Source organism: Cricetulus griseus, chromosome 6 (assembly GCF_003668045.3).
Source record: "Cricetulus griseus strain 17A/GY chromosome 6, alternate assembly CriGri-PICRH-1.0, whole genome shotgun sequence".
NCBI lineage: Eukaryota > Metazoa > Chordata > Mammalia > Rodentia > Cricetidae > Cricetulus > Cricetulus griseus.
In genome coordinates, this window is record NC_048599.1 from 3,949,275 (window position 1) to 3,976,373 (window position 27,099).

The following is a 27,099-nucleotide window of genomic DNA, read 5'->3' on the forward strand; positions in this document are numbered from 1 at the left end:
AAAGCTAGTGACTGGCTGCTTTGCTTTTCGGATCTTCAGCTTGAAATTTGAACTCCAATATCAGTCTCTGGGTCTTTTTTTCTTTGTTAGAATGAATGGATTCAAAACACATCTGATACTGGATCTCACACCTATGATGCTGCTTTGATAGAAGTAATTTGTAAAAATTTTAAGAAAATATCACCTAAACATAACAAAAGCAATATACAGCAAGCCAACAGCCAACATCAAATTAAACAGACAGGAACTCAAAGAAATTCCACTAAAATCAGGAACAAGACAAGGCTGTCCATTCTTTCCAAAACTATTCAATATAGTACTTGAAGTTCTAGCTAGAAAAAGAAGATAACAGAAAGAGATCAAGGGGATACAAATTGGACAGGAAGACATCAAACTCTCACTATTTGCAGATGATATGATAGTCTACATAAGTTACCCAAAAAATTCTACCACAGAACCTCATAGTTGATAAACACCTTCAGTAATGTGGTCGGATACAATATCGACTCGAAAAGATCAGTATCCCTTCTATATTCAGATGATAAATAGGCTGAGAAAGAAATCAGGGAAACATCACCCTTGACGATGGCCACAAACAACATAAAATTTCTTGGGGTAACTCTAACAAATGAAAGACCTGTATGACAAGAAGTTTATGTCTTTAAAGAAAGAAATTGAAGAAGATACCAGAAAATGGAAAGACCTCCCATGTTCTTGGATAGGTAGGATCAACATAGTAAAAATGGTAATCTTACCTAAAGCAACCTACAGATTCAATGCAATCCCTATCAAAATCCTAGCAGAATTCTACACAGACCTTGAAAGAACAATACTCAACTTCATATGGAAAAGCAAATAGCCAAACAATCCTGTAAAATAAAGGAACTTTTGGTATTGGAACAAAAGCAGACAGATAGACCAATGGAATTGAAAACCTGATATTACTCTACACACATTTGAACACCTGACTTTTGAAAAAGAAGCTCAAATTATACAACGGGAAAAAGACAGCATCTTCAACAAATGGTGCTGGTATAACTGGCTGTTGACAAGTAGAAGAATGCAAATAGATCCATATCTATCACCATGCACAAAACTTAAGTCCAAAATGAATAAAGATCGCAATATAAACCCAGCCATACTGACCCTCATAGAAGAGAAAGTGGGAAGTAGCCTTAATGAATTGACACGGGAGACCACTTCCTGAATATAACACCAGAAGCACAGACACTGAGAACAACAATTAATAAATGGGACCTCCAGAAACTGAGAAGCTTCTGTAAGGCACAGGATACAGTCAAAAAGACAAACTGTCAGTGTACAGAATGGGAAAAGATCCTCACCAACCCCACATCTGACAGAGGGCTGATCTCCAAAATATACAAAGAACTCAAGAAACTAGACTTCAAAATGCCAAATAATCCCATTAAAAATTAGGTGCAGATCTAAACAGAGAATTCTCAACAGAGGTATATCAAATGGCTCAAAGGCACCTAAGGAATTGTTCAAAATCCATAGCCATCAGGGAAATGCAAATCAAAATGATTCTGAGACACCATTTTACACTGCCAGAATGGCTAAGATCAAAAACACCGATGACAGCTTAGGTTGGAGGGATTACAGAGTAAAGGGAACACTCCTCCTTTGCTAGTGGGAGTGCAAAGTTGTACAGGCATTTTGGAAATCAGTATGGCAGTTTCTCAGAAAACTGGGAATTGATCTACCTCAAGACCCATCAATACCACTCTTGGGCATGTACCCAAAGGATGCATATTTATACTACAAGGACATTTGCTCAACTATGTTCATAGCAGCATTGTCTGTAATAACCAGAACCTGGAAACAACCTTGATGTCCCTCAACCAAAGAATATAAAGACAATGTGGTACATTTACACAATGGAGTACTACTCAGTGGTAAAAAGCAATGGCATCTTGAAATTTGCAGGCAAATGTATGGAACTAGAAGAAAACCGTCCTGAGTGAGGTAACCCAAACACAGACAGACAACCACGGTATGTACTCCCTCATAAGTGGATATTAGACACAAAGAAAAGGTAACCAGCCTACAGACCACAACCCCAGAGAAGCCAGGAAACAAGGAGGACCCTGAGTGAGACAAGCATGGATCCTCCAGAAAGTATCTCCTGAGTAAGTTGGGATTATGGTGGGAGGTGGAGGGTGACAGGGGAGTGGGAGGAAGGGGAGAGGGGAGGAGAGAGAGGAAGAGAACATGAGGGATCAGTAAGGTCAAGGTGGGGGAAGGAAAGTGAGGAAGAACAAGGAAAGATACACCTGACAGAAGGAGCCATGGTGGGTCGAGAGAGAGCCCTGGAACTAGGGAAGTTCCCAGGAATCTACAAGGATGACCCCAGCTAAGAATCTAATAGTTGAGAAGGTGCCTTAACGCCCTGCCCCTGTAATCAGATTGATGGCTACCTTGTCACCATAGGACCTTCATCCAGTAACTGGTGGAGGCAGATGCAGAGATCCACAGCTAAGCACTGGGCCAAACTAAACTTGTGGAGTACAGGCACAGAGAGGGAAGAATGATACTATGAGCAAGGGGGTCAAGACCATGATGGGGAAACCCACAGAAACTGCTGACCTGAGCATGTGGGTGCTCACAGACCCCAGACTGACAGCCGGGAAACCTGCATAAGCCTGAGCTAGGCGTCTGAATGTGGGTGACAGTGGGTGACTTGGGTGGTTTGTGGGGCCACTATCAGTGGAACCAGTGTCCAACCCTAGTCCATGAGCTGACTCTTTGGAGCCCATTTCCTATGGAGAGATAACTTACTCAGCCTAGACACAGTTGGGGAAGGCCTTGGTCCTACTTGTTTTTTGTATAGCCAAACTCCATTACCTTCAGGAAGTAACCCAAAACATACTCACAGAAATTAAATTTGGCAAATGAATGTGTTTCATTTTGTAGAATATGGAAAATTAAAGTATGTGCACTGTTGGGAGCCAAATCTCAGGGCTTGGCATGAGATCCTAGGCCATGCTTGGAAGGCCACATAGTTAACCTTTAGAAAGCAGCTCCTTAGAACCTCAGCTCAAGAAAAGAAACAACCTGACCCAGTCCTCCACCCACAGGCTCAGTCACCTAGGCAACCCCTTCCTGGACCTCTTACTCATGAACTCTTTACCCTGCCAAGCATCCTCTTTGTGGCTTCCTAATATCCTGCCTACACTAACACCTGGTGCACAAACAACCCATTCTGCCCCTCCCCATATCCTGCTCTGCCGACTATATAAGCTAGCCTGAGAAAAGTAAAGTTTTCCACTTGATCAGAATCCTGTCTTGTGGTCATTCTTTCTGTGTCTCTTGTCCCCATTCCCTCTCCCTGACTCTCTTGCCCCAGGTTGACATCCTGCTGGTCAGGACAACTGGCACCCAACGTGGGGCTGGATAGAGTTGGGGATCTGGGAACTTCAGTGCTCATTAGAGGGACAGGCCCGTCCACGCAGTGAGGCATCAATGACAAGGTCAATTGTGAGCTTCGGTAAGAGAAAGACCCAGCAGCCTGCCCAGCGGTTGGGACTTTCCATTCATAAGCACCAACTACGTGGAAAAGGTGAGTAATGGGACAAGCATTTGCCAAGGAAGATTTCTTTCTTTCTGGGATCACAGAATCCCTCAAGGCAAAAGAAACTCGGGTTAAAAACAAACAATTAAAAAAAAAAAAAAAAGAAGGAACCATTAATGAAAAGAAATGTGCTAGACTTGGCAACTGCCTCCAAGAGTTGATCGTCTGACAACATGGCAGACCAGATGGGTTCATAAGACAGGAAATGCAGCAGTACAGTGCAGGACGGGGCCAGGCTAGGGAAACGTCACTAGTGAGAAGCCCATGTCAGGTTGGTTTAAAAAGTTAAAGAAAGAAAGCTTCACACAATCTTCTTAATGCTATTATGTCTGAAACTGCCAGTGCTTCTTTGCTTCTGCACCTGGCTTGTGGATCCATGGCGAGTTCGTCCACTGTTACAGTGGCCAGTGGTGGAACGGTGGGGGAGAGTTCAACGTTCTCCTTGTCGATTCCTGGGGAATGCTGGGAAGTTGCAAGTGAGGTCATGTGGTTAGGGAGGTTAAGGTTGACAGTGGTACTAAGCTGGCTCTGCATTGCAGGAGGGGAAGGCGATGTGGATATCAGGAGGGACTCCTATCACGAGACTTTTGGGCCTGAAAAAATCCCCGTCCAAATCGCCACTCTTGGCGTTTCCACTTTCGCTTTTGCATGAGTCATACATGTTTTCAGGAGTTTCTTTTCTTCTCTTCCCCTCCCCCCCAAAATGAATGGTGATGTAAATCTAATATAATACTTAGGAGTAGAGTGTACATGGGGGCTGTAAGTGAGACCTGGCAAAGAATTGAGCTGTGTAGCTAACACCTCTGATCTGTAGTTACTCGCAGAGGCCTTTCTGAAAGCTGTCTGAAGGTTTTCCTGTCTTCTCCTTCTTCCCACTTAACCATTCATTGACCAAGTGCTTCTTTGTTTTGGGGAACTTTGTGGGACATTTATTAAGTGCTGGAATTTCCACTTCAGAAATTATTTCTGCTGCTGCAGTTTTGGTTTCTGGCTCTACAGCAAGTACAGTGTTTTCAATATGGTTCTATTGTGACGTAACTTCAGTGTCAGGAGAAGATGGCTGTATGTCTGAACACACGCTGACAGTCCTGTGTCTCTGACACTGCTGTCCAATGTCCCGATCTACCCATTCTACACACCCTCCTGAAAATGACCTCGATGACACTGACTCAAGGATGGACTTGGCTGGCTTCCCTCGTATGGGAAAATACCTCCTGTTGCTCCTTTTTGCTTCCTTCTGCCCACTCCTACTGCTTCCCTGTGGTTAACCACCCTCCTTCCTTCCATCCTTGGACTCCTGATTGGGCTCCTCTTATTATTTTCCTTCAGCCCTTGGGCCTTTAATCGACTTGTGGCCTTTGTCAAACAACAAGTGGACTCTGCCACTTAGCCTGACTAACTCACTTCCCCACAGCCAGCTTCAGAGGTGCAGACAAGGATGGTACTGCAAGGAGACTTCGTCTTCTGAGGAATATGCCTGTGCGCAATGGGGTCGATGTCCTAAAGCTTCCCCACCCCCATAAAAGGCATCTGGCTGGTCCTGCCTTTCAGATGGCTCTGAGAAGCTGTCCCCAAGGTCAGAGAAAATTGTTCTTTATAAAATCCACATAGATTTTCCAATTGGGGGCCAGGCCTCTATTCCCCTCTGCTGAAAAATTTGGCCACTTCTTTTTATACAAGGAAGGGGGAATATGTTGGTAGCCAAATCTCAGGGCTTGGCATGAGATCCTAGGCCATGCTTGGAAGGCCACATAGTTAACCTTTAGAAAGCAGCTCCTTAGAACCTCAGCTCAAGAAAAGAAACAACCTGACCCAGTCCTCACCCACAGGAGCAGTCTCCTAGGCAACCCTTCCTGGACCTCTTACTCATGAACTCTTTACCCTGCCAAACATCCTCTTTGTGGCTTCCTAATATCCTGCCTACACTAACACCTGGTGCACAAGCAACCCATTCTACCCCTCCCCATATCCTGCTCTGCCGACTATATAAGCTAGCCTGAGAAAAGTAAAGTTTGCCACTTGATCAGAATCCTGTCTTGTGGTTATTCTTTCTGTGTCTCTTGTCCCCATTCCCTCTCCCTGACTCTCTTGCCCCAGGTTGACGTCCTGCCAGTTGTAACAGTGCACCATACCATGGATAACATATTCAGGAATTCAAAGGGAAACTGCTTTAAGTTCTAAAAAGGCTAATTCTGTAACTACACATTTATTAGAAGTTATGGTTGTTAAGACTAGGAACAGTAGCATGGTGAGAGAGAAAGATCTGATAACTTGTATTTGTATACCTTAAGTTACTTTGTTAGACCTTAAAACATTTTTTAAACAAAGGAAAGGTAAGAATTATATTAAAACCTACCAACTGTCAAACTGCATCAGAGTTCTTGAAAAGGATAAAAATTTTGCCTAGGTTAATGATTAAAGAATAACAGAGACTTGCCAGCTGGCTGCATGAACAGACACCTGCAAAGTCCTCCACAGTTGTGGGCTGCAGGACACCTGACCTGTGGATTAGGGACTGACTGGAGGAAGGCTTGACCCAAGCAATGTGGGAAAAGTCGATTCCACTGTCCTCTTGTCCACAGTCTGAAGAGTCCTTTGCAGCAGTTGAGGTGAAAGGCAGGGTTTCTCAGTGACTAGAGTTGCCACTTTTGTGGGTGGAGTTTCTTCAGTGCCCACCAGTCTTCTTGGAGGAAATGGGGTGGGGTCAGCAGCTGGCCTGTCTCTCTGTTATTAAAAGTTTTAAAACATTTAAATGCCATGTTCTCTAGATCTCTGCACATCTGAGGGCTGTCTGTCTATTTAGTGTACCTCAGCAGTCAAAAATTTGCCTTTAGTTAGAGGAAAATCCCCTTTTGTAATAGATCCCTCCAGCCTGACTATAATTGGTTCTAACTTAGAAATGTTTACCATCATTTAAAGATAAATAACAATTTAGAAATATTTGACTTAATACAGTTAAATTTAAGTTGCATATAGAGTTAGCCTATATTTTTAAATATAAAGTTAAATTTAAATCACATACACAGAGACAAGCAGATATATCAAACAGGACTGTATAAGAGTAATCTCTGATCCATATGTTGTAGCAAACAGACAGGAGATTTAAAGAGACAGTAGAAACTGCCATGGAGCTATTGATCCAACTCTAACAGGGTACTAAACAACATGCTATACCATTACATGGTAACTGCAAGGTCAAAATTAAGGTGCTTTTCATTGTTCTAAAGGTATCTGTCACTTTTAAACATGTTGATGCCTTCAGCCAAATCATTTCTGATATAACTATCCTGCTAATGTGTCTAATATTTATGTTTTCACAAACTCAAAGGATTCTTATAAGTTCCAGGGAGGTGAATTAGACCCATCCAAACAGGTCTAAGAGGTGCCAGAGTTCCATATAGGCATACCCCAGGATGTGGCAGCACCCCAGCTTCCTCTGGTCCCCTAAAGATAATCAAAGCCCCCCAGGTCAGCAGGAAGCATTCTTGAGCACTTGACGCCCTTATTCCCTAACCTGCCACGCCTAACTCCCCACCCTTTTAATAATAAGAGGTGGATTATTGGAACCTGGTATGCTGATCTCGACCCCTGACAATGGGTGGGACATGCATACGACATTCAGGCAGATACTTAGGCAGCTCAAAAGGGCCCTGTGTTGCATGGCCACGTCATGGCTATGTCATGCATTACGGGGCTTCATAAGGACTCAGTACGAATGTGCAAGCTTTCCCTTTTAAGCGTGTACTTCCACATTCTCTCTCTCTCTCTCTGTTTGCTTGCTCTCCCCATCTCTCTCTCTCTCTCTCTCTCACTCTCTCTCTCTCTCTCTCTGCTTCCTGTGGTCTACCACTAATTCTTCTTTTCTCTTATGCTCTCTTACTATCTTCTCCCTCTTGGCCCCTCTCTCTGTCTCTCTCCCACTCCCACTCTGGCTCTCCCCCCCCCCTCCCACCGGTAATAAAACTCTATGATTAATGTACTCTATGGTTCGTATTCCTACTCCATCTTGCAACTTCTAACTTAAACAAAAGAACAATGGTCACTATGGTGATACTTGTAGAAATTAAGACTAACAATGCTCCAGCATATATCTCTAGTTAAAATGAAACAGATTTTTGCATATTATAACATAAAGCATGTTGCAGGTGTACCACACAATCCTACAGGACAAGCAGTTATAGAAAGGTCTAAACAAACAGAAAGGGGTAATAAAGACCCCCCCCAGTGATAGACCACACAGTGCTTTATTTACTTTAAATGTTTTAAATGCTAATGAAAAAGGAACAATGACTGTGGGGAGACATTGGATGGTAGGAAAAAACTGCTGATTTAAATCAGCATGTTGACCTCAGAATGGAAACCAGGACATGTGTTAATTTGGGGGAGAGGTTTTGCTTTTGTTTCTACAAGAGAAGAAAAGCTATGCATTCCATGGAGATGGATAAAGATTAAATTTGAACAGAGAGAACAGAATAGGAAGAAGCAATAATTCACCAAACATCTTGGTCATTGAGTCCAAACTAACTTATATAGACTAGCAAGTGTCTTTCATTTGATCAGGTTTGAAAAATAAAAATAATAATAATAACACTTTTGAACGATAATTTTGGCATGAATTATAATTGGTATTAATAAAAGAAAACAGGTTAAAGCTGAAGATCAGAAAAGCAAAGCAGTTAACCACTGGCTCTTAACTCTACCTCAGACTGAAAGGGTGATCCTGTCTGACTCACACTGTACCTATCTCCACCAAACCTCAGACTGCAATGTGATCCTGTCTCCTCCCTGTGGGGGACCAATTCCGCTATGGAATATTTTGAGATCCAGCCTTGGGTTTCACTAAACAGGAGCACTGGAAAGCTCTAGCCAACTATTGTATTGTTAATGCAAGTAAGGCTACTGTCTTTTACCACGGCCTCAGGGTAATATGCCTCCTATTTGCATCTCTGTGGGCCTAAGCATCTGAATAGGCCTGCACCTGGGCAGAGGTGAAAGGTGTGTGAGTGACTTGGGAGGACAGGAGTTAGGGGCAAGGGACAAGAGGAGAAAGGAGAACAAAGAGAGAAATGGTTCCCTCGTGGTATTGGCAGAATGGTTAAGAAACAGCAGAAAAGATGGGCTAATAAAGAAATTACTCTAGTTCTACAGCATGGAACTGAGAGTTCTCCAAAGATGACAAGATGCCTGTGTTTGGTCTTTATCACCGCTGGGTTGCTAGGAGTTCCCAGGTTCACGCACCTCCACTCAGTCAGAACTGCATGGCTGATGTGGCTTGGAGCTGAGACATGCCGGGTCACGATGCCTTATATTCCTCTGTCTGCCCTGCCATATCACTCCTGTCTACACCTCCCTAGTGATGGGATTAAAGGCATGTCATCCCAAATGCTGATATCAAAGATGTGACTTCTATTTCTCTTTTAGACTGATTTACTCTCATGTAGCCCAGGGTAGTCTTGAACTCACAGAGATCCATTTGCCTCTGTCTCCTGAATGCTGGGATCAAAGTGTGCACCACTACTGCCTGGCCTCAATGGCTGACTAGTGTGGCTACCTTTGCACTCTTCTTCAGGCAAGCTTTATTTGATAGATCATAAACAAAACATCACCACAGATAATTTACCAAAGGCATAATTGCCTTGCTGGCATGAAAGAAAAATGTTTTTTCTTAAATCCTGTGTCTTAATTCCATGTTAGAATGTTAGACTGTAGATTGTCATGTGGCCCATGACATCTTGAACATCAGATTTTGAGTTTTCTTCATAAATAAAAAGGATATTTTTTTGTTGTTTGGTATCAAAAACATATTTAAGAGATCTAAAAATTTTTAAATAAATAAAAAGAGTTACTACAGTTCAAGCTGGAGTTTTAAATAACTAAGCATTAGAATGACTGAGTTGAGATAATAGAATATTTGAACAGGGCAGTAATAGTGTGCGCGTTTAATCCCAATAGAGACAGATGAATGTCCGTGAATTATTTTTCTAAATTCTAAAGTTACAGTGAAGAAAGTGGTGGTATAAGACCCCCGGAAAGCTCAAGCTTCCAGGATCTTAGCCCAGGACTGCAGCCACCCCAATCACCAGGCTGAGTCGAAAGCTTAATGCAAACTGCATGAGGCTTTATTGTTTTTTAACGAGCTAACCCCATGTTAGCTTGGGTCTTTCACCCACTAGCCATGGTGAATGGCTAGCAAAGACAGTTCAAAGCAGCTGCATAGAGATCTTATAGGGCAGCGTAAGGGGAGTGTCTAGGGGCATGCACAGGCTCAGGATTGGTGTGCCTCCAGGCTTGGAGGGCTTGCCCTGTGCTGATTGGCCAACTGGTTGTTATACTAACTCCCAGGGTGGTTGCTATGCTCTGTGCATCATTGCTATGTGCTTGTCCGTAAAGCACACCCAGAGCCATAAAGCATACCACCACCAGCTAACTTCTGAATGGTTCCTTGCCACGAGGGAGGCACCTAACCTCTAGTGACCAAGGCAAGGTCATGGCAAGCACGAGTTACTGTCATGGCTGCCGAAAGGGGCAGGCATCTGACCTTAGTGACTAAGACAAGGTCAGACAAATACGTGTTCCGCTGTTATGGCTGCTGAAATGGGGAGCTGGCCCCTTCAGTGGTACATACCTTTAATCCTGCCACTCATAGACAAAATTCAGATATAGCTCCTAAGTGGTATTGTAAGACCCCCCCCCAAAGCTCCAACCTCCAGGATCTTTTCCCAGGACCTCGGCCACCCCAATCACCATGCAGAGGCAGAAACTTGATGGGAACAGCATGCAGGCTAGAGAGGAGCTGTCCCCCAGGCACAGGTGTTTTTAAAGGCAAAAACCCTAAGCTTAGGGAGGGGCCTCGACTCTCTGTCTGTTGAACCCAGGAGTCATGGGTTCCTAGGAGGCCCTTTGTCTTGAGGGGAGGCCTGGGAATCAGATGGCCTCCTGACCAGTTGTAAAACCTGTAGACCTCAGGATGTGCTAACTAATGGTAGCTATCTCTTTGTTTCACAGGGACCCTTAATTGTTAATTATTGGCTGGTGGGGCAATCTGCTTCCTTCATGAGCCCCTGGGGGAGGGTGGCCATCTGGGAATTCTTGGTAACCAGTTATCTTATGGCCTTGTATGGGAGTAATTGCTGGTGGCTGGTAAATTCCAGGCACTAAGCCATAGTAGTGGCCTTAGTCAGTTTCTGGGTTAGGCTATCCTACATTCCATTTGGAGAGTTTCCTTATCTGGGCTATATTTCTTTGCTAATTTTTAAGTCTTTCAATACTAATTCTAGAAATAAGTGTGTTGATATTTTGTTTGTGGCCTAACAAATAAAGCTTGCCTGAAGATTAGAGTGCAGATCTAACCACACTAGTTAGCAAAATGGCCAGGCAGTGGTGGTACACACCTTTAATCCCAGCACTTAGCATGCATCACTCTCTGTGAGTTCAAGGTCACCCTGGGCTAAACAAGATTGATCCAGAGTCAAAGAGAAATAGATTCAGGTAGTGGTGTCTCACACCTTTAATCCCAGTACTTTGGAGTCACATGCCTTTAATCTCAGCACTAGGGAAGTGGTGTCAGGAGTGATATGGTTGGGCAAAGAGAGGGTTCTAAGTTGGGAGGAGACAGGATCTCAGAGCATTCAGTCTGAGAATTTCTAGAGACAGGATCACCAATTCAGTCTGAGGATTCCTAGAGACAGGATTGCCCCTTTGGTCTGAGGATTTGTTATCGGTAAGTGCAGGGGAAGCTGCCTGCTTAGGGGTATGCCTGACCACACCTGCAAGGGCGTGATCAGGGTGACGAAGAGTGAGAGTTTCAGGTGGCTGGGTTCGCTTTTAGTTTCACTTTTTGGCTTGCTGTACAGACTGCTGCCACGCCGGCTGGCTAGGTCGCTCTGTAAGTAAGGCTTTTACCTGTTAAATACCCTTGTATTTCTACCTGACTCCGTATTGGTAATTTTCCACTTTAGGTAAGAACCAGTGACTGACTGCTTGGCTTCTCTGAACTTTCCTCATTTATCACTATGTCTTATTTGGGGTTTTTATTATTAAGACCATTTTGGATCCATGCTATATCTGGCACCCAGAGTGAGACACAGACTCACAAAAAAGCCATGGGCATAGGTTGGAGCTACATGCAGCTGTCACTGCCCTGACAGTTGGATTTTCCTTTCTTTTCTCCCTGTGGGTTGTGGGCTTTCTCTGAACCCCTTATGGGGCTGCTGCCAACCTAGGTATCTGCCCTAAAATCTGATCAGACTTCTCCTGTTTTACTCGGCAGCTGTCAGCCTCATGTCTTCATTGCCATCATTGGCAGATTTTGTAAGAAAATTGGGACTTCTTAAAGGGAGGAATTAGTTAAAAGAGAGTTTTTTCCCCACATTAAAAAATTGGAAACACAATTACAATGAACATAATTAGGTCTCTGTGTGATTGTGTAATGCATGATTTAAAAATGGAGCAATTAAATCAATTAAATGAAGGGGTAATCCACTTAATTGGGGTGGACATAATGTAAATTATCATCTTGATAATTCCTAGTTTATCTCTAAAACAGTTGGTTCACATGATTGCCCTTAGAAAAACTTTTTAAAACAGATCATAGAGATTCAAACCCAGACAGGGAAATTTAAAGGAGAATGAATTTCAGCATTTTATTATAAGGTTAGAGGGGAAGAGCCTGGGGATTTCAAACAACCAACCTTAATATATTGAGTCACCTAACAGAAACTGCCAAATGACAGCTATCCCCAGGGCCATTTTTAAGTGCTCCCTGGAATCCTGTGAAAATGTTAGACTTAAGGAAGCGATAGTCTCATATGGCATGCATTCACCTTTTGTGCAGCAGATGTTAAACTGGTGGTCAACTTGTAATAGAAGTATACCTCAAGACTAGAGAAACTTGGTTACAGCAGTCTTGGAGCCTGGTCCTCAATTACAATGGAGGACCTGGTGGAAAGATGATGAGTCTAAGACCATTAAACAATGAAGTAGGGCTAGATGTATGGAAATCTCCCCAAACCAACTTCTTGGAGAGGGAGATTATGCTGATGTATAAAGGAAATCGATATATGATGGCCACACCCTGAATTTATGTCATGTGGCAGCTTTGGATGCTTGGGACAGAATTGGAGAAGTGGGAATGAATACTTAGTCATTTGCTAAAGTTATACAGTGCCCAAAGGAAACCTTCATGGATTTCTTACTGACTTCAACAGTAAATAAAATGATACTAAATTCAGAAGTTGAACAAATAATAGTTGAATCTCTGGCTTTTGAAAATGTTAATTCCCAATGGGCAGTGGTGGCGCACGCCTTTAGTCCCAGAACTCAGGAGGCAAAGGCAGGCAGATCTCTGTAAATTTGAGACCAGCCTGGTCTACAAGAGCTAGTTCCAGGACAGGCTCCAAAGCCACAGAGAAACCCTGTCTCAACCCCCCTCCCTCCACCCCCAGCAAAATGAAAAGAAATTGCTAATTCTCAATTGAAAATGATAGTTAGGCAAGATCAGCACCCTTAGAGAAATAGGATCCAAGATACAATCAATATTGAATCTCCTGATCATGATGGTGTGTGGTTAGGAGAGGTAATTTCCAGAGGTTTGAAGAAAAATTGAAATATCAGATGTGTCAATTGCAGTAAACAAGGTCACCTAAAACACAGATTGTTTACAGGGCATTCCTATAAATAGTGTTTTTCTAAGTACAATTCACACAGAACGCCCTGAGTTCTGGATTTTGCAGAAGGTATGGCAAAGGCAGGCATTGAACTACTGAAAGTAGATCAACAAGGGACATTCAAGGTAACCCTTTGACACTGGACAACTCCTTGAGGGGTCTCTCACAGGCCTTTATATCAAAATCAGTTCGATCATTTACTGTCATGGAGGAAACTCCTTCCCAGAGCAATTAAAGAACCTAATGTCTGTTGCAAGAAAACATACTGCTTTCAATGGCAGAAAAACTCTAGAAGAGAGAATAAAAATTCAGGAGAAACTGTAAAGCAAATATTTTGGTAAACTTCTATAAAAGAACAAAAACCAAAATTAAAAAATACAAATAAGGATGTTGCCATTAAAGGTAGACACAGGTGTGGATGTCACAATAATTGCACCAGAATCTTGGCATCCATATTGGCATCTTCAGGAGGTAAATGCTTAGCTTTTAGGAATGGTAGCACTGTCTCCAATAAAACAGAGTAAGATGTGTGGGATATGTCAAACCAGGAGGCTAACATAGCATTGAATATGGGGTGCTCAGCTTAACATTCCTTCCGTCTTAGAAACAAGCCAAATTAGCATTTGTTATTGTACACTCTAAGCCTTCTCCTACAGGAATATTAATGCAAAGAGAGATATTATCTTAAATGGATCTTTTTAGCCACATTAAACTGACTAAAAATTATTCAAGAAAGGAAAATTGAGACTTAATCAATTAGCAGGAATAGACCCAGGAAAATTGTAGTACATTTTTACCAATGATGATATTGACCAATTATGGGCAGAAAGTAAACTTTGTCAAAGAGCTTGCAGTAATTTTGGGGGGAAGATTAGCAACAAATACCTCAAAAGCAAGAGATTGAACTTATAAAGAGAAATAACTGGATCATTCCTCTTATTATATGGAGGACACAAATATCTGGAACCCCTACATTATATAGTGTAGCGTGGATGATAAAAGGCCCAGGGACTGATAGTGGTTCAAGCTTCAAGCTTTTGCTTCCACGGGAAAAAAGCCATCAAAGTTTATAAAGGTTTGATTTGAACAAGAGACCGCTTAATTAGAAGAGATGATAGTTCATCAAGCAGTGTGACCTTTCATTATGAAGTAATTTATACATCTAACAAATGCTTCTCATTTGATCAGATATCACTTGCCAAAAAGGAACTACCTTAAAGTTAGGGTTGGGGCAGGCTTTCTTTTTGTCTTTTCAGGAGAATGAAGGTATCCTAGGTAATCTGAAGACCTCTGGACAACTGAGACACCTAAAGACAAAGAACATATCATCCAAACAAAAATGTCTCAAGGAGAAGAGAAATTGGCCTATTAGTGTATTGCATTTCCAACAGATAAAATTTCATAAATCTTCCCAAGTGTTTGCTTATACTGTTCTCTACAAATATATAATCAAATGGTCCTTTTGTAGTCCTAGTCCAATTAAAAATTAAAGCTGGCCTTCGAGCTGGAGTGTGGCTCTCTCTTTCTCTAAACCCAAGCATGTTATTAAAATCCAAAATCTCTGTCTCATATCAAAAAAGCCATATGGGACAGAAGACAAACAAAAAATTAGGGACTATTTTATTGTCACTAATCTCATAATCCTTTGTTTTTATTTTTTATTTTTTAAGGTGTTTCTTGAGATTATTGTGGCATCAGACTCGCAGAGTAGCGGTCTGTGCCCCTCACTCCTTCGCTGCCACCATGAACTACACAGGTTTTGTCCAAGGATCGGAAACCACTTTGCAGTCGACATACTCCGACACCAGCGCCCAGCCCACCTGGGATTATGGATATGGAACTTGGAACTCTGGGACAAATAGAGGCTACGAGAACTATGATTATGGCTGTGGCTATGGCCAGGATGACACCACCAACTATGGGTATGGTATGACCACTTCACACTCTTGGGAAATGGCTAGCTCTGACACAAATGCAAACCCTAGTGCTTCGGGTAGCGCCAGTGCCAATTCTGTTTCATCCAGAATTAACCAGCGTTTAGATATGATGCGGCACTTGGAGACAGACACAATACAAGGAGGTGTGTACAGCTCAGGTGGAGAAAGATATGACTTCTATGAGGCCTGTGACTCAAGGGCCGTCCTGAGTGAACGAGATCTCTACGGGTCGTGCTATGACAATGGCGAACTTGATCCTAAGATGGAAATTGCCTATGAGGGCCAATACGATGCCTTCCGTGACCAGTTTCAAATGCGTGGAGGAGATACATTTGGTCCAAGAGCTCAGGGCTGGGCCCGGGATGCCTGGAGTGGAGGGTCAATGGCCTCGGGCTATGGGCGCATGTGGGAAGACCCCATGGGGGCCCGGGGCCAGTGCATGCCTGGTGCCTCCCGGCTCTTCTCCCAGAGCATCATCTCCGAGTATGGCATGTTCCAGGGCATGCGTGGTGGGGGTGCCTTCTCTGATGGCTCCCGATTTGGATTCAGATTTGGCAATGGCATGAAGCAGATGAGGCGGACCTGGAAGACCTGGACCACAGCTGACTTCAGGACCAAAAAGAAGAGAAAGCAGGGTGGCAGTCTTGATGAGCCAAACAGCAAAGCTACCAGAACAGACTGCTCAGACAACAGTGACTCAGACAATGATGAAGGCACTGAGGGGGAACCCGCAGAGGGTATTGAAAGTGCTGAGGCTATGGAGAAAGGCTCCGGAGCAGAAGGCGAGGACGAGGAGGGAAAGGAGGATGGGAGAGAAGACGGCAAAGAAGATTCAGAGAAAGGGCCCCTGACTGCCCAGGATGAGAGCACCCAGGCCAAGAGCAAGTTGCAGGCAAGCAAGAAGAGCCAAGATAAGCAGAAGAAGCGACAGCGAGATCGCATGGTGGAAAAGATCCAGTTTGTGTGTTCTCTCTGCAAATACCGCACCTTCTACGAGGATGAGATGGGTAGACACCTTGACAGTAAGTTCCACAAGGAACACTTCAAATATGTAGGCACCAAGCTTCCCAAGCAGACTGCTGACTTCCTGCAGGAATATGTCACCAACAAGACCAAGAAGACCGAGGAGCTGCGAAAAACTGTGGAGGACCTTGATGGTCTGATCCAGAAAATCTACAGAGACCAAGATCTGACCCAAGAAATTGCTATGGAGCATTTTGTAAAGAAGGTGGAGGCAGCCCATTGTGCAGCCTGTGACCTCTTCATCCCCATGCAGTTTGGGATCATCCAAAAGCATCTCAAGACTATGGCTCACAACCGGAACCGCAGGCTCATGATGGAACAGTCCAAGAAGTCCTCTCTCATGGTGGCCCGCAGTATTCTCAACAACAAGCTCATTAGCAAGAAGTTGGAGCGCTATCTGAAGGGTGAGAATCCTTTCACCGACAGCCCAGAGGAGAAGGAGCAAGACGAGGTGGAAGCTGGCGCTCTGAATGAGGGGACACCAGGAGAAGCGACAGGGCTCGCAGAGGGCTTGCCGGCACAGCTGCCGGTGCCCCTAGAGCCCGCCCCAGAGACTGCGATACCCCCACCTCCACCGCCTCCAGAGGAGGAGGGCGCAGTACCCCCGCTGGGCGGATCCCTGGCCTCGAAGTGGGGCGGTGGGGGTGCTCCATAACCCACACCAAGAGCGGACAGGGCTGGCGCGGCCGAGGCTGGAAGCCCAGCATAATAAAGTGCTCTTGAAACCCCCACTAAATAAATAAATAGTTTCTTAAGGTATAAATATCATCTCAAAGCTTATAAGATATAGTGTGTGTGTGTGTGTGTGTGTGTGTATTGTGTGTATATATATATATACACACACACACACACACACACTTTTTAAACTTTTGTCATGATATCAATGGTCACATAGAGTACTAACTAATTCTAGAAAAAGGCTTCATCTGGCTTCCTGTACATGTTTTCACATTTTAGTCCCTATCAGTTTTCTGCAGTGAACTATGACCATGCCTAACAGTGATCTTTGAAGTCTCCAAAAGGATGTTAGGGACCCACAAGACAATTCCACTAGGACTACAATAACACCACAAAGCTGAAAACCACTGCCTAATGACTGGCTTTGGACTACAAACTGTTGAGGACAATTTTGAGGTGGCTGGCTGAGATGGTCCAGCCTCAGAAACTACGCTAACCAGGACTTCAGACAAGCCCTGCACTTTCCTGTTATGCAGACTGGATAACAAATGGTTCACCTTTGGCAATTAACCCAAATTTTTCTTTTCAGGATCATTCAATGAGGCTGTTGCCCCCAGACAGCAGGAAGTAAATTTAAGTCCATGATGCCCACATTCCCCAAATCGGGGTGGGTGGGTTTTATCATTCAGTGGGTTATGGATATTCGTCATTGTTTATGGGGGTTGGTTACAAGTTGTTATTGGTAATGGTCAGGGGAAAAAGCTGTATATATTGTATATAGTTATTTACTTATTGTATATATTATTTCTTATATTAGTTTATAGAGAGACACCCTAGCCCCGCCCTGGGACAGGTACCAGGTGGACCCGGAACTCGCCCATAAGGGGGTGGTGTAGGAAAGCCAAGGTAAGGGAGGTTTCTTAAGGACGGCTGGTGGAGAGCCGAGCCCCTTTTGTTCTGGCCGGGCTTGCTGGGTTCTATAACCTACTTCTGGCCTGTGTTTTGCCCTGGTGTTTTCTTGAATAAAGAGACTTTAATCAATACATTAGTTATAACCTTTTTATTTTAGACAAAAAAGGGAAATGTGATTTTTTTGTGATCTAAGAAATCAAGGTTTTCTGAAGATTGGAATGCAGAACTAAGTCACTTGTTAGCCACAGAGGCCAGGCGGTGGTGGCACACACCTTTAATCCCAGCACTCAGGAGACAGGCAGATGGATCTCTGTGAGTTCTAGGCCACCCTGGGCTATATGAGCTTGATCAGTATCAAAGAGAAACAGACCCAGCTGGTGGTGGCTCACACCTTTTTCCCAGAATTTGGGAGTCACACGCCTTTAATCCCAGCACTAGAGAGGTGGAGACAGGAGTGGCAGGGCTGGGTGGAGAGAGGAGTATAAGGCGGGAGGAAACAGGCGTTCAGAGTATTCAGTCTGAGGATTCCTAGAGACAGGATCGCACATTTGGCCTAAGGATTCGCTAGAGATAAGAACTAGTGACTGGGAGCTGGGCGAGGAGCTTCAGTAGCCGCGCACAAAATTGGAGCAGGACCTCAGAGCCACAGCCTCATCCAGACCGAGCGCAGAGACCACCGCGGGAACCCGAAGGGCCACCGTGCGCCGGGGCAGCCGTCGCGGGGAACAGCCACCAGCGGAGGACAACGGAGGACCGAGGACTGGAGCAGCTGAGCCGCAGCCGCAGCCGCACCGCAGCCCGGCCAATGGAGCAGACCCAGGCATCAGCAGCCTAAGACAGGACAGCGACCACACGGAGAGGGAGCTCCCTGGCCCAGGCTCGTCTAGCAGGCAGAGTGCAGTGGAAGCCTCTGGTGCTGCCGTCATGGAGTTCCTGTTTAGCAAGTCTCACCAATTTCCAGCACATATTGTGAAGAACTTGAAGGAGAGCATGGCTGTTTTGGAAAAGCAGGGCATTTCTGACAAAAAAGCAAAAAAGGCTACAGAAGAAGTTTCCAAAAATTTGGTGGCCATGAAAGAAATTGTGTACGGCACAAATAAAGAACCTCAGACAGAAGCTGCAGCTCTGCTGGTTCAAGAGCTGTACCACAGTGGACTCCTTAGCACTCTGGTAGCTGATTTACAGCTCATTGACTTTGAGGGCAAAAAAGACATGGCTCACATTTTCAACAATATTCTCAGAAGACAAATTGGTACAAGAACTCCTGCTGTTGAATACATCTGCACCCATCAAAATATTTTGTTCATGTTATTGAAAGGGTATGAATCTCCAGAAATAGCTCCTAGTTGTGGAGTGATGTTAAGAGAGTGCATCAGACATGAACCACTTGCAAGAGTCATTTTATGGTCGGAACAGTTTTATGACTTCTTCAGATACGTTGAAATGTCAATACTTGACATTGCTACAGATGCTTTTGCTACCTTCAAGGATTTACTCACAAGACATAAATTGCTCAGTGCAGAACTTCTGGAACAGCATTATGATAGATTTTTCAGTATGAGCAGTTACTTCATTCAGAAAATTACGTGACACAGCGACAGTCGCTGAAGCTTCTCAGTGAGCTGCTGTTAGATAGACACAACCTCACGATTAAGACGAAGTACGTGGGTAAACCTGAGAACCTCAAGTCAATGATGAACGTCCTCCGAGACAAGAGACGAAACATCCAGTTTGAGGCCTTTCACGTGTTCAGGTGTTTGTGGCCAACCCCAACAAGACCCAGCCCATCCTAGACATCCTCCTCAAGAACCAGACCAAACTCATTGAGTTCCTCAGCAAGTTTCAGAACGACAGGACGGAGGACGAGCCGTTCAATGACGAGAAGACCTTTTTAGTCAAACACATCAGGGATCTGAAGAGACCAGCTCAGCAAGGAGGCAGACTCAGCCGAGCTGACCCGGTTCTTGTCTTCCAACACTGTAAGGCAGGATTTAGTGTGACAGCGGTCGTTACAGCAGGCGGGACGGTGTCTCCTTGCCAAGCTAGCTCTTGGAGCCTTAAACAGCAAACAGCTTCTCCCTGGGCAAACGAGAAGCAGTCGTAGAGTTCTGGCGTGGGAGATGAAGTGCACTGTGTCAGAGAAACGTTTGTCACCAGTGCGTCAGGAGCCGGGGGCAGAGAAGACTTCCGGACTGTTTTCAAACAGAACAATGTGAAAACATCCAAATCAATCCAAAAAGTTGCATTTGATGTGTGATCATCTACTAGGTTCCCATTACCAAAACGATTACCTTGGGTGTGGGTTCTTTGGTGTTGTCAAGGTTTAATTTTACTTAAAGCAGTTACTTAATGTGATTTTTTTTAACCCTTAAAAAAAAGTGGGAGATGTTTACAACTGTTAATGACATGGAAGTGTTTCTTTTCTCCTGAGGAAAAGTGAATTTCTTATCAGATCTCTGGCTGGCCCTGTAATTTAAATCAAAATAAAATTTGGAGGAAAAAAAAAAAAAGAACTATCTACTGTCTGCTTGGTTTCTTTGGTCTTTCAGCATTTACCTCACATCAGATGGGGTCTTTTTTATTAAGTCTAATTATATTCATGCTACAAATAAGCTTCATCTAACTTCCTGTACATAGTTTCGGGTTTGAGTCTGAAACAGGTAACTAGGAACTAAGTTTGTGTGCCCGGGGTGTGCTTAACAGATTGTGGTCTTCTAACCTTTTGAAGATCTGCCCATTCCTAGCTCTGATCTTTGAAGTCTCCAAAAAGATGATGGGGTCCTGCAATGACAAATCCACCTGAATTGTGGTAATTCCATTAAGCTGACAAATACCACCCAAAGATCAGCTTCAGACTACAAAACGCTCAGGATAACTTCAGAGCAGCTAGCTAAGATGGTCCAGCCTCACAGACTACTCCAGCCAGGACTTCAGATAAGCCCTGCACTTCTCCATCACACAGAGACTGGAAAATAAATGATACAGCTAGCTCTCCCAGGACTTGACCTTTATCTAAGTTTTCTCTGGGTCTCCTGAAGATGCCATCAACCTCAGACAACAGGAAGTAATTTTAAGAACATGACACCCACATTCCTGAGAGGTGGAGTGGGTAGTTTTGGGGGGAGGGGTCATTTTCTGGGTTGTGGGTATTTGTCATCATTTAGGGCGGTTGGTTGCAACTTGTTACTGGTCATTGTCAGGCAGGTATCTAAACAAAGGAGGTTAGATTATGAGATTTTTTTCTTTATCTTTCCTCTATCTTTATTTTTTTCCTATCTAGTGTTGAATAAAAGAGGGGATGGGGTTAAAATAAAGAAAGGGGGTATAGGAATGATAAGATAAAAATATTTTACCTTTGTATGGATTTTTTATATTGATACAAATTTAAGGTCATTTTTGTTACAATATAGTATATTATATATGTAGTATAATATATAATATATACTATAATTATAATATCTATATAATATATAATATATATATTCCTACTCTTGGTATGTACCTATGCAGCTCATTTTAAAATATAAAGTTCTAGTCCTTGAAAGCTATTACAAACTGTCTAAGATAATAAAGAATTGCAGGTTAGCACTTAGTCACCTCTAACAATCAAACTTGTAGTCATGTTAGGTATGTTTTCAAGGTTAAATAGAGATGTATTTCAGATAGATAGATTGTCTTCAAACACTTCAGAAATCTACCGAATATGGCACTTAAGATGTATTAATAACATAAGGCTTTTCCTAACAATGAGACATTGTCTGCTTCTGGCAATGACAATCTACTTCAGAGAAGATGATGGGCATTGGAGAAACTCCATACGGAGTTTGCTATCAATGTGGCAAAGCTAGCCACTGGACAAGAAACTGCCCTGGCCTCCACTGATGACAGTATGCTGTCCAAATTGGACCAGACAGACACAAAGGAAGTCAGCTGCTGAATTTGCTAAGACAAGGTAGGCCAGTCCTTCAGAATTCACAGAAAAGTCTGTCAGATAGTTTGGGCCTGTAGCCTGAAGACAGATGCTCCAACATTGCAGAGTAAACTTGGGTGACTGTCCAGGCAGACAGTGGTCTCTGCCATTTCTATAGTTTTGAAAGTGAAAGACCCCAACTCAACCCAGCCTGATACCCACCAGCATGTATTTGAAAATCACTCTGGCTACTAGTTTCCAAGGAATGTTATTATCTTCAACAACTGTCTGGTTTCTAAAAATTGTTATGGGTTACCCTGCTCTAGAGCACCCAAGTTTTGAAAGTAAGTATAAGTCACTCTGTTCCCAGAAAAACCACTAGCTGTCCCATGGCCTTGCAGGTGTACAAACCAAAATAACATTCCAAACCCGTCATGGGCAAAATTGTAAGTTCAGTTCCCAACCAATCAGAGAATGACTCATGTATGTTATAGCCAATCAATATGTTGTCATACTCCTGCCTAGTGACTAAAAAGACATAAAAACTGCTTGCTTTGAAAAACTCGGGGTTGTTCTCTTCTCAGAGAAAGACCCCAACGTGGAATAAAATCCTTTTGCTTTTGCATCGAGCTTGCGTCTTGTAAGTAACTCTGCAGGGTGCGTCTCCCGAAGTTGGTCACCCTTTTGGGCCCAACAAAAGTAGCTTGTTCTGTACTTCTTATTTACTCAGGAAATATTTTATCTTTCTCCAGTCTTCAATAGGGCTGAAGACTAGATAGCTATAGTTTTGTAGTTTTGTTTTGTTACCAAATTCAAAAAAGAAACTCACAAAAGAGATGTAAAGATTATGAAGGTTGAGAGACATAAAAGCTTAAGTTGTTTATCTAAGAAAATGTTTTATGATATAAAAGGATATTTTAAGCTGGTAATAGAAGTCATAATAGAAAGTAATTTAGGTATAAAGCTTTGGACTTGGCAAGGTATGATAGACAAGAGTGCTTTCTCCAAAGTTGACAAATACAAGTGGACTGGACATTGTAAATGTAGTTCTTACCAGATAATTTTTCTTATTTTATATAGTTTTATTGTGTTAGAGTTAAAACCTTTACTTTTTTATTTAGACAAAAGGGGGAAATGTGGAATATCTGATCACATGGTGAACTCCAAGATTGTACTAATTAAATACAATCAACCTTGGGTTAAGAGGCAGATCCAGCAACAGTTGGCAAGAAGTAGCCATAGAGAAATACAGAGGAAGTAGGAGGGAGGGACTTTGAGTCTGGAAGATTTTTTGTTTGTTTGAGGATGGCAGAAGAGGAGCTCTCTTTCTGACATGCCAGTTAAGGAAGAAAGCCAGCTGGATGCTACTGTGCTTCTTTCTGCTAGCAAGTCTTCACCCCAAGACTGCAAAGTCTATTGATAAAAATCTTAAGATTGAGATTAATATAAAAACAACAGAAGTCCATGTTATTGAGTCTATGCATAATGCCAATCTCTGCCACCATGGCCACTTTGTTCATGGGTCCATTGGGCAATGGCAGGAATGGCTAGTTAAGAGGCTGACTGTCCACAGAATGGGTCATCCTATCTACTCCATTATCGAATTACTGGTCACCTGAAGTCACCTTTTGATGAGCATTTACACGGGACACAGTATCTTCAGACCTTTGCCCATTTGGAGAGATCTATCCACACACTTCTTACCCAGATGTCTTTCTCACCCACTTTGCAACCATGCTCTTTCTGAGTCCCAAACCATCCAGCCAATCCATTGGCTACAGCCCCATCAATCAGTGAGTAGTTGCTCATTGTGTCATTTCTTCTTCCAAAAACTGTCTGACCATGTGTACTGCCTGAAATTCTGCCCACCGTGAAGATTTCCCTTCACCAGTGTCTTACAGGGTTGTTCCAAAATGGGGTTGTAATGCCCCAGCTGTCCACATCTGGGCAGTGTCTGCATGATGTACAGAACCTTCAGTAAACCAGGCACTAGTTTTCTCTTCCTCAGTCAACCAATCATAAGGAACACCCCATGAGGCTGTAGGTAAATGCTTGGCAGCAGAAAGCATTGTGACAGAAGTAGAAGCCATAGGCATTTGGATACCTTCTTCACGTAGCTTGCTTATGTCTTCAGGACCTGCTTGGGCCCTTTCACACTTCTATTTGCTAATAGATTGCTGTCATGAACATCCTAATTTAGACTCAGTGGGTCAGATAACACCCAGCTCATGGTGGGCAGTTATGTCACATGGTAACTTGGTGGCCCATTGTCAAACATTCAGTTTCTACTAAGGCCTAGTAGTAGCTGTCTTTCACCAGGAAAATAGTTGTCTGCAAATGATGGCAGAGCCTTACTCCTAAATTCCAAAGATCTCTTCTGTGCTTAACCTATAGGGGCCTGGCAAAGGCTCCAAACAGCAACCCTATCTGTCACTGCCACCTCGAGTACCATAGGCTCTGCTGGATCATATGGTCCAAATGGGAGAGCAGCCTGCACAGCAGCCTGGACCTGTTGAAGAGCCTTCTCCTGTTCCAACCCCACACAAATCCAGTGATTTTCTGAGTCACTTGGTGTATGATCTGGAGTAACACACCCAAGTGAGGAACTGTGGTTTCCAGAATCCATCTAGACAAATAAGTATTGTGCTTCCTTCTTGGTGATTAAAGGAGTTGGGTGCAATAACTCATCCTTCACCTTAGAAGGAATATCCCTGCATGACACACACCACTGGACTCCTAAGAATTTCACTGAGGTAGAAGGTCCTTGAAATTTGTTTGGATTTATTTTCCTTCCTCTGATACACATATGTGTTACCAATGCTCACTTGGTTCAATCAGCATAATATCATCAATATGGCACACCAGTGTGATATTTTGTGGGAGAGACAGATGATCAAGGTCCCTTCTAACTAAGTTATGGCACAGGGCAGGTGAGTTAATATATCCTTGAGGCAAAACTGTGAAGGTATAACTACTGGCCTCACCAACTGAAAGTAAGTTGCTTCCTATTGTCCTTGCAGACAGGAACCAAGAAAAAGACATTTGCTAGATTAATAGCTGCATACCATGAACCAGGAGATGTGTTAATCTGCAATCAGAGTCACTACTTGACTGAGTTTTCCATAGTCAATAATTATTCTCCACAATACATCTGTCTTCTGCACTGTGCAGATAGGAGAGTTAAAGGGAGATGTGGTGGGAACCACTATCCCTGCTTCTGTCAAGTCCTTGATGGTGGCACTAAATCCTGCAGTTCCTTCAGGGATGCAATACTGTATTTGATTCAGTATTTTCCTTGGCAGGGGCAACTCTAAAGGCTTCCATTTCAGCCTTTCCAATCATAATCCCCCTCACCTCACAGGTCATGAAACCAATGTGAGAATTCTGCCAACTTCTAAATATATCTATCCCAATTATACATTCTGGAACTGGGGAAGTAACAGCAGGATGGGTTCGTTGATCCACTGTGAGTCAAATATCAGACAAAACTCCATTAATCCCCTGGCCTCCATAAGCTTCTACTTTGACTGGAGGGCCACAATGTTTCTTGGGATTTCCCAGAATCAGCATCAATTCAGAACCAGCATTCAACAGACCCTGGAAAGTCTGATTGTTTCCTTTCACTGAGTGTAGAGTTACTCTGGTAAAAGGCCTTAGTAAGGTCCTCTATGTTGTTGGAGTTTTCTTGTCCTGCCAGGTCTCACTGCCGCTTTAGCCCCAAATAAACACACAGACACTATATTAGTTATAAAACTGTTGGCCGATGGCTAGGGCTTCTTACTGGATAGCCCTGTCTTAATTATTAAGTTAAGTTCTATTGATTTATGCATTTCCATGAAGCTGTGACTTACCCATAATCTGGCAGGGCGTCTCTTTGTGCCTACCTTTCCCATAATTCTCCTCATCTCCTAGTCCCAACTATCTTCCTGTCCAAACAGCATTTTATTCATCAACCAATAAGAAAAACACATATGCAGAAGAGCATCCCCCATCATCTCCTCCTTTCTGTTTAAGTAAAAAGGAACATTTTAATTTATCATAGTAAAATTATATATAACAAAACAGCTATCAAGCAAGAACTACAGTTAACAATATTTATTCCATTAACATTTGGCAAAATTTACAGAAAATATACTGTCATCTATCCTATCTTTGTGAGTCTACAGTTTTATGTGTAATTTATCTGTTATCATAACTAATGAAACCATAACCATAACAATCTGTCTTAACTCCATCAAAGACCACAGAAGGATAATATATAAACTCTAGAATTGTCAGAGACATCTCACTGCCTAGACAGTCACCCAAAGTTCCTCTGTAACATTGGAGCATCCATCTTCAGCCCATAGGCCATAGTGTGTCTGGCAGACGTCTCATCAAAGCAAAAATATTTTAAACTGTCCACCTGTATTGGCAGTTCTTCAGTCTTTTTTCTCTATGTCCTGCAGAATGTCTGGCAGACTCTTCCATGAAGCAAGAACCCTGAAGGACTGTCCCATCTTGTTTTGTAAGTTCAGCAGTCACTTTCCTGTGGGTCCTGCTTGTCCAGTTTATACAGCGTACAGTCAAACAGTCCAGGCAAGAGCAGTTTCTTACACAACTAGTCTTGCCATGTCTAAGGCAAACTCCATATCAAGTTTCTTTGATGCCCATCTTCCTCTCTGAAGTAATTGGTGTTACCAGGATCAGTTGTGTCTCACTGTTATGAAAAAACCCTAATAAACCATTTTAAATGCCATATTCTGTAGGTCTTTGAAAGGTTTGAAAACTATCCATCTCAAATATATCTCTGTGTAACTAACGTAAGTTTTGACTATTATAGGTGACTATAATATGTATTTAATTATATATTACATTTTTAAAGATCTGTATTAACACAATACCTAAACAAGAGGAGAAATATACATATTACAAAATTGACCTTAAATTTGTATCAAAAAACCAAAATCCATACCAATGTAAAGTATTCATTTCTATAACATATTCCCTTTTTTTCCTTTAGAAAGACATTGGCTGTGATCATTAACCATTTATAACCAACCCAATTTAAATGAGAAAAAAATTATAAACAATATTTGGGAATTTGGGCATCATTCTCTCCAAACTGCTTCCTACTGTTTGGGGATGATGTCCATACCATGGGGATCCTGAGAAAACCCAGAAACCTGGTCAAATCCTGGCTGGAGTAGTCTGCAAGGCTGTATTGTCTCAGCTGTTTTGAATGTTGGATCAGCTGGGCCACTGCTTCAGGGGGTCTTGCTTGATCAAACCATATTAGTCTATAAGGAATCCACAGATTTTCATTTTCTGTGGAAGCAAAAACTGAACCTCTATTGCAAGGTAACATGTCCTTAGACTTAAATTTTGAAGTCAAAGCACTCT

At 42.9% G+C, this 27,099-nt stretch overlaps 2 protein-coding genes across 2 annotated transcripts; both read left to right on the forward strand.

The window, feature by feature from the left end:
* Window positions 1–15,000: 15,000 nt before the first annotated feature.
* LOC100771934 (A-kinase anchor protein 8-like) lies at window positions 15,001–16,872 on the forward strand. The gene has a single exon (XM_035446564.1). It carries the CDS (start codon window positions 15,001–15,003, stop codon window positions 16,870–16,872), a length of 1,872 nt encoding a protein of 623 aa, XP_035302455.1.
* A 1,859-nt stretch (window positions 16,873–18,731) lies between these two features.
* On the forward strand, window positions 18,732–19,911 carry LOC100772212 (calcium-binding protein 39-like). The gene is given in 3 exon segments (XM_035446565.1): window positions 18,732–19,359; window positions 19,362–19,556; window positions 19,559–19,911. Coding segments are annotated over 3 exon segments (1,176 nt in total).
* Window positions 19,912–27,099: the final 7,188 nt, after the last annotated feature.

What these genes read in the sequence shown, in the direction of transcription:
- LOC100771934 (XM_035446564.1), top strand. Translation starts at nt 15,001, where the DNA reads ATGAACTACACAGGTTTTGTCCAAGGATCGGAAACCACTTTGCAGTCG.